The 8,340-nt window shown below is 33.9% G+C and overlaps 1 protein-coding gene across 2 annotated transcripts; it reads left to right on the top strand.

Annotated features, from left to right (window-relative positions):
* Nucleotides 1-220: 220 nt before the first annotated feature.
* On the top strand, nucleotides 221-5,041 carry LOC145637930 (12-oxophytodienoate reductase 1-like). Of its 2 annotated transcripts, XM_081688930.1 has the most exons (5): nucleotides 221-353; nucleotides 1,970-2,110; nucleotides 2,218-2,348; nucleotides 3,732-3,911; nucleotides 4,105-5,041. In XM_081688930.1, exons 1-5 carry the CDS (start codon nucleotides 283-285, stop codon nucleotides 4,695-4,697), a joined length of 1,116 nt encoding a protein of 371 aa, XP_081545056.1. In that variant the 5' UTR covers nucleotides 221-282; the 3' UTR covers nucleotides 4,698-5,041. The 2 variants fall into 2 exon arrangements, with proteins under 2 accessions (XP_081545056.1, XP_081545057.1); XM_081688931.1 differs by lacking the exon at nucleotides 1,970-2,110.
* The last annotated feature ends 3,299 nt before the right edge of the window (nucleotides 5,042-8,340 follow it).

The raw sequence follows: 8,340 nt of genomic DNA, 5'->3' as shown, positions 1-8,340 counted from the left end.
AAATAAAATAAATTTTCTAAGAAAAACACCTTATCAGTAACAGTAGTTAAGGAGAAGTAAACAAATAGAAATGGAATTAAGGAGAATCTCCTAACAACTCCTTGGCAAAGTCAACGGTTAACAGCCAGTGGGCCCTGATGACATCTCTAAATTAATATTGTCATTAATTTTATTAATTAAGTTGATGCCATTGTAACACTGTATTGTTTGATCGTACGTTCATACTAATTATTTTATTAACTAATATACTATAGCTAAGCTTTGAAGAACACCGAATGGAAAATGGCTTCAGATTATGAAATTATCCCTCTTTTATCCCCCTATCAAATGGGTAAATTCCATCTTTCTCACAGGTAGCTCAACTCTCTTCTTCTTCTGTTTTGTTTTTGTTTTGTTAGATGATGTTTAATTTGTATTAATAATATTAATATATCTTCATATTGCAATGTGTGAACATGAAGTTGGAAATTTTATGTTGTTCCATAGTTTAAGTTTGATTGGTTTATTTATTTTTCTATGGGTATTTTTATACAATAATGAATTTTTTGGGGTAATATCTTAAATATATACATGAAGAATATAGAACCCCTATCCCACTTGTTACTTTCACTCTTCAATTCATCGTTTTTTTAAAGAAAAATGTCAAAGTCATCAACTTTGATCATGAATAATTCTCGTAACTTTAATTTGTATATTTTCATATGAGATCTTATTTGATTTGTTAGTTTATATATACTGTATTTATAATAAGAAAAATTGAAACTAATAATCTCACCACAATCCCACCTTTTCGAAATTTTGAAACAATCTCATCTTTGACCCCCTCTGCTCAAAACATTCTTTAATCAGTTTGTGAAGTTGATAACCGGTTTTAGAAGGTCAGTGTCACGTGTCACCTTCTGATAGGTCTTTTTAACATTTATTTTAAATAAAGGATTTAGAAAAATTAATAACCCCTTTCCTCTACCTTCCCTTACCGGAGCCCCCCACCCCCTGCTTGACCAGCCACTCGCCGAGTTATTATCCATTAAAGTGGCATGCATGTGAGCTTTCTCACCTCCATTTAGGCGGCTTGACGATGGTTCATTTTGGGTTAGGGGTGAGAATGAGCTGAGGGTGGGAGTTCAGTTCAAGCGATTTTTCACGGGGTGTTAGATGAAGGGGTAGGATTTCACATGGGCCAAGTTGGGTTTTGGAGTTCAATTCATGTGGGAGGTTCAGGTGAGATTTTGCCGATTTGGTGGGGTAGGGTTGGGAGTACGGGGTGGAGGTCAAGTGGGGCTGGGTCGCTTGGGTTAGGCTGGGTTGAATCGCAAGGATCAAATAGGGGTTGGGAGAGCGCATGCAAGGTTTTTGTAGGGTTTAAATGGGAGATTTAGGTTGTGTTCACTTCGCGATGCATGGGGGTCATGTGGCTAGGGGTTCAGTACGTGGTCAGGTTGGATGGGGTAGGGTTGGGGTTTCATGATGGAGTTTAGGTGGGAATATGGTTATATGGAGGTGCAATAGTGGTGAGGCCATTTAACGAGTTAGGGAGGTGGAAGGTAAATAGAAGGAGATTTAATTTAAGAAATAATAATAATAATAATAATAATAATAATAATAATAATAATAATAATAAAAGAGAGAATATATTAAACATATTATGATAAGTTAAAAAGAATCGTATTGAGCAGACGGAGGTCAAAGGCAAGCTTGTTTCTACATTTCGAAAAGGTGTGATTGTTTTGAGAAGATGAGGTAATGGTGAGATTAATTATTAGTTTTAATTTTTCCTTTATCATATCAATTTTATAATAGTAACACATAAACTATTTTCGGTCGTTCAAACATTTTTGAAGATTATAAAGCAACAAATTATCATACAAACAATATGTATTTTCCTTTATTACCGAGAGTCATATTCAAGTTTTTTTTTTTTTTTTTTTTTTTTATAGAATTAAGTTTGCCTTATTATTGTTATTATTAGGGTTGTATTAGCCCCATTGTCAAGAATGAGATCATATGGAAATATTCCTCAACCACAAGCAATTCTATATTATTCTCATAGGACTACAAATGGAGGTTTGCTCATATCCGAAGCAACTGTAGTTTCTGAAACTGCTCGAGGGTATGTTTGAGCCAGATATCTATCTTCTACGAGTGCTCTTTATTTCTATTATTGACAAACAAAAAATTCGTTTCTTAACTTCAAATTGAAGCAATTTTATTTTTCAGGTACAAAAACACACCTGGTATATGGACAAGGGAGCAAATCGAAGCATGGAAACCTATTGTTGATGCTGTGCATGCCAAAGGTGGCATATTTTTCTGTCAGTTATGGCATGTTGGACGACTGTCGAATGAAAGTAAGTAACTTTAACTTTGACACTCTTTTGAATTGTCTCAAATTGTTAATATTTTGTATGTTTGGTTTTCTTTTATTGTTTATGATAAATCTTTTGGCATTTATAATATAAGGACAAGGTTGTTTTGCATACCAAAAATTAAACATTGTTATATGTATGAGTAATTTGCAATAACTTTTTTTATTTAGCTTAATTAGAGTGTGTTTTATTTACCTGATTTTCACTTATTTGAGCTTATCATATTCGAATTTATCTCCTTATTAATCATTATATGTTGAACATAGAAAAGCTTATCTGAATCTATATTTCCTAAAATTAGTAAAAATAAGATGACCAAAAGCAGGCTTTAAAGATTAATCTTAGTGGCATTCTTGTAAATATTTGGACTTTGCTACATTGCCACGTAAGCTTATCTCTAATAAAAAAGAGCTTTAGCTTGTTATCCAATTAGAGACGGCTTTATTAACTCGTTTTATTTCCATGAGTGGTTGTGCATCACCAATCCAACTCTTCTCTAGCCGAGCTTATTCATCGGCATTTTAGTTATGCTCCTCACACAACAGTTATTGACTGTCAAAGGCTGAGCGTGTATGTTGGCTAAAGATCAGTTCTCGATTTTGTCTTATTTATTCGTTTATGGCCTGGGTATTTTCGATTGAATTTTAATTAGTTATCTTGTACATGAATGTTATCTTGTTTGTTTAATTCCTTAATTAAAAGTTTGGATTATTAATTAATTGTAAGAAAATCAACCGATACTGGATTTTTAATTTTGGGAAATTACTTTATATTATATTGGGTGTGTTGTATCCACATCAAAGAACAAAACATGCGATTCCGACATAATGACAGAGAAATTCATGGTCACATACTTCAACAATAAACGAACATCACCATTATTAACATCCTTCAAAGACAAATCATCAACGATTAGGGTATGGGCTTTAAGGTTTCGTCGCAAAGAGAGTTTCAAGCTTCACCAAGGCCCAGACACAGCTAACAAGGAAGACAAACGCCCATTTAAATAAAACATTATATGCCCAATACCGAAAATACCCTTACTAATTTGCCCAAGTTGACGAGAATACCATGTGAGAAACAACCAGCATTTCTCACTGAGAGAAACTTGGAATTCCCTCACTCTTATTGCAAGATAATTTTTTATTACTTTTTTCTTCCAATCAATAAGCATCTTATCAACCATTGCATGTATGTGTTCTTTAACTCCTTGTTTTCAATTCTACATAATTTGCCTAAATCAAGTTGGTTTCACATATTAAATGAGTATTTTCGTTTGTGGTTTGATTGCAAATACATTCACTTGTTTTCTTTTATAATTTTATTTTTATTTGCTTATATCACAAAAGTTTCTTGTTGCAACAGGTTTCCAACCAAATGGACAATCTCCTATCTCTAGCACTGATAAGCCCTTAACACCACAAGATCAACCTACGGGTATAAACAATGTACATTATTATTCAACACCAAGGCGGCTAACAACAGAAGAGATACCTTCAGTTGTGAACGAATTTAGACTAGCTGCTAGGAATGCCATAGAAGCTGGTAGGTTTTGCAATTTGAAAAAATAAATAATTATGGTTGCAAATTAGGGCATGATTATCAAAGATACAACAAGGAAAAAAATAGAATGGTTGTGGTTAAGAGCATGATAATATATAATAAACGCGCGATATTTTACTTAATGCGTCGTCTTGTGACTAAGCCACCTTATGCATTTTTATCTTTCCCTATGTAGGCTTTGATGGTGTTGAAATACATGGAGCTCATGGTTATCTCATTGACCAGTTTATGAAAGACCAAGTTAATAACCGAATTGACAATTATGGTGGATCTCTACAGAATCGTTGTAGATTCACTCTAGAAGTAGTTGAAGCAGTTGCAAAAGAGATTGGTGCAAATAGGGTTGGGATTAGAATCTCTCCCTTTGCAAATTATAATGAATCAGGAGACTCAAATCCGGAGGCTCTAGGCCTTCATTTGGCTAATTGCCTCAGCAAGTGTGGAATTCTCTTTTGCCATGTGGTTGAACCTAGGATGATTACTGCGTGGGAGAAACAAGATTGTTCTCAAAGTTTATTACCAATTAGAAAAGCTTTCACTGGTACTTTCATTTCTGCTGGAGGATACGATAGAGAAGACGGAAACAAGGTTGTGATGAAGGGTTGCACTGATCTTGTAGCTTATGGTCGCTTGTTTTTAGCTAATCCAGATTTGCCTAAAAGATTTGAGCTTAATGCGCCACTAAATCAGTATAATAGAGATACATTCTATACTTCTGATCCTATTGTTGGCTATACCGATTATCCATTCCTCGAAGACATGATATAACTTTAAAGAGATGTTGAAATTTGAACTCTTTCAATAATAGTTGGACTATAAGTATTACAGAAAAATAGCAGACTCTGGTTTAATTAATTTTGTACTCCCTCTGTCCTTAAATTACATTCCTACTTCCCTCTATTATGTGAGGAATAAATGGTAGGAATAGAAATGTAATTTAGTGACTGAGGGAGTGCCTTTATAGCATTTGCTTGTGTAAGTAAAAAAATAAAAGGTCAAATTAATAGTTTTGACTATGTATTACTACCTCTATTTTTTTTAGTTGACATGTTTTGACTTTGTGCACTATTCACATAATTTAGTTTGACTTTGTTTTGTGATTTAGTAATAGATAAAAAAAATTGTCACATGGGGTCTTGTTAGCTTCATATCAACGTCTAGTTTCTGAATATTAAAATTTTATATTTTTTTCTAATACGTAATTACAGATATTCACATTTGAAAGTATATGTTGGCAAAACGTGTCTAAATGAAATGTGTGAACTAATTAAAAACAGAGGAATTATATGACATTTTGTTTCTCTCTCCTCCTTCCTCTCGACACTTTGTTTCTCTCTCCTTCTTCCTCTCTTCTATACCCTAGCCTCCATTGTCAATTTTTGAAGGGGCTTTCATCATTTTAAGTTAATTAGTTGAAAGTCCTTTCTTCTTCTTATTTTTTTTAATGTTTATAATAATAATCCTTCTTATGAGAGAAACTTTTCTCCCTCGAAAGAAAGGATTTCGATCTCCTTCGAAAGATAAGAGTTTTAGATATACTTTGTCTTTTGAAGGAGATCAAAAAACAAAGTTTATCTCTACTTTTTGGAAGGAAGAGAAATTTCTTAGTTTTATATCTGTGATTGTAGATCTAATGGAATGTCGTGAAATTATATTGTTAGTGAACAATTATGCAAGATCAAGTTTTTGAATATAATATAATTAGATGATTAAAAGGAAAACATACATCCTCACAGCTAGGGGTGAGCAAAAATTCCGGGTACCCGAAATTGGAACCGGAACCGGTTAGGAACCGGCGGGTCTGGAATCGGAATTGGACCCGGTGGTTTCAATTCCGGGTAATAAATTAAGGACCCGGTTATAACCAATTTCAATTCCAATTCTCAAGTTTTTGGAACCGGAACCGGTTGGGTACCCGGTTACCTAATATATGTTAAACTAAATAAATTTTAAATAATAAAAATATGTTGAATGTATCTAATTTGTAAATTTAAAAAGTATTATTAATACCTAACATAAATACAAATACCTTAATGCATATATAAATATAAGTATTAAACGCTAAAAATGAACCTAACTAAAATAAGAATTATAATTTGTATTATATTTTAACAATTACATATATAAGTGGGTACCCGGAACCGGAATCGGTACCCGCTGGTTCTAATACCAATTCCTAAATTTTAGGACCCGGTTGAACCAATTCCAATTCCGGATCCGAATTTTAGGACCCGGTTCCAACCAATTCCAAGTCCGGGTCCTAAAATTTTTACCGAGTACCCGGTTTGCTCACCCCTACTCACAGCTATAAAGGATCATTATTAGATTGTCCCTCCAACACAGATTTTTCCCAGTGATAAGATTTACTCGATGATTGTAGTTTTTATGAAGGAGATTTTTGTTTCACTTTGTAGATGTCGTATGACTTTATATTAATGAATTAATTTTACTATTAATAAAATATGGCAGTTTGTTTAGTTGCTTGAATAAAATTGTTTGGTTTTGAAGATATTTACAAATTTATTTTGCGGCTAGGTTGGAAGTAACTAAGTACTTGTTGTTGTAAGCGAGCCTATATATTAACACAACATTTGGATCTAAAAAAAATTGAAGGAAAAGAAGGATGGGAAGTAGGGATGGCATGTGGGTATTAAAATGCAGGTTTCGCACCGCACCCATCCCAGTTGGAGTGGGTGTGGGTCGAATTTTGGCGGGTAAGTAGGTGGGTATGGGTACAAAAGTCATATACCCACCGTGGGTAGCAGGTACGTAGCTTAGGTGGTGGATTTGATGTCATATTCGCCTATTACCCGTCTACCCGCCCAGTGACCCAGCTACCCACCTAGTTACCCACATACTCGCTCAGTTACTCACCTACCCGCCCAGTTATCCGCCAACTTATTACTTTTTTTAATTTTTTTTTATCACAAATTGATGGGAAATTCCCTATTTCTCATATTGAGAAACGAAATTTGTTTCTCATGGGGGCAATTTTGTGAATAAATCAATGACAAGGGAATAAACGCGTCGTCAATTGTCTATTCCTAGATCAAATACAATTTATACAACCTAAACAAACCTAATACGAGTATAAGGCAAGCATAGGGGTCGAACCACAGAGAACGGATAAACACCACCAAATGTTATCGACAATTAAGCTAGTCCGGAATAAGAGATAAATAAACTAAAGTCTAAAGATGCTAAAACAAGAAATAAAACATTAAGGGAAATGGTTTAGGTATAACATTCACTTGAACATAAACAAAGCAATAGAAATTGAATTAATTATGAACTAAACATGCTCGAATATCGAAGTAAAGGATCCAATCTAGCCGCCTTCCGGGTTCAATTGGCTTCTCCTAACATAGCCTCTATGTTTCCACATTAGAACCATGTACTAGGAGGTACTATTAAATAACAATCGATAGTAATGAACCTTAACTAAGTTAACTTCCGTTCCTTGTTAGCAAATATTCACCTTTAATCAACCAACAATGTGCACTTGCAAGAAGATTAAAGAATATCAAGCATGTAAAGACTTTAATCACAAATAAATTAATTCTAAAACCTAGGACATGCTCAAGATCCAACTACACCACAACCATCCCCTTAATGGGGGAATTACTCACTAATCATGCTAATAACGAGATTAATTAACAAATAATCAAGAATAAACATGATTAACAAGCAATACCAACAACTACAATAATAATCAAAATAAAGCAAATAAAAATAGAGGAGAGAGAGTTAGAGATTCTCATTGATTGAATGTGAAAATCTACAAGCAAAATGATCAATCTTCCTCTTCAATATCCAAGCTCAACAATGGTGAAACCCTTACTTTCTCTCTCTAAACTACTCTAATCCTACCCTAAACCTAGAGAGAGAAGCTCTCCTAAAAACTAATTAGAGAGTTGAATAATTGGTTATTGTTTTCCTCCTCTTTCTAATTACCCCAAAATTGGGTATTTATACTAAGCTAAGAATACTAAGTAAGTAAAAGAAAAGAAAAGAAAGTAAAAAGGAAAAATAAAATAAGAAACTCAATAAAAAAATAAAAGAAAGAAATAAGAAAAAGGGAAAAGAAAAGAAAGGAATAAAATTAAAAGAAAAAGAAAATATTAAAACCCCAAAATCCCCAAAATAACATCAGACTTCCTCAAGCTTCCTTCTTCGAGCATTGAAGCGCATTACCGCATCACACCATCATCAATGGCTAATCATCTTTCATCTTCGCTCTTAGCCGTTCGATCTCACTAAATATCATGTACATAGCTTGTGAAATGGTTCGGTCGAACCATGGGTTGGTGCGGCCGAACTACGGGGTTGGTTCGGTCGAACCATGGGTATGTTCGACCACACCTCTTCAAATTACAAAACCTCAAAAGTTCCTGACTGTTTTGACATTTTA

The sequence above is a fragment of the Chenopodium album genome, chromosome 7 (assembly GCF_948465745.1).
Source record: "Chenopodium album chromosome 7, dcCheAlbu1.1, whole genome shotgun sequence".
NCBI classification, from domain to species: domain Eukaryota; kingdom Viridiplantae; phylum Streptophyta; class Magnoliopsida; order Caryophyllales; family Amaranthaceae; genus Chenopodium; species Chenopodium album.
Note: the sequence above shows the minus strand (reverse complement) of the source record. Positions and strands in the feature narration are given on the sequence as shown.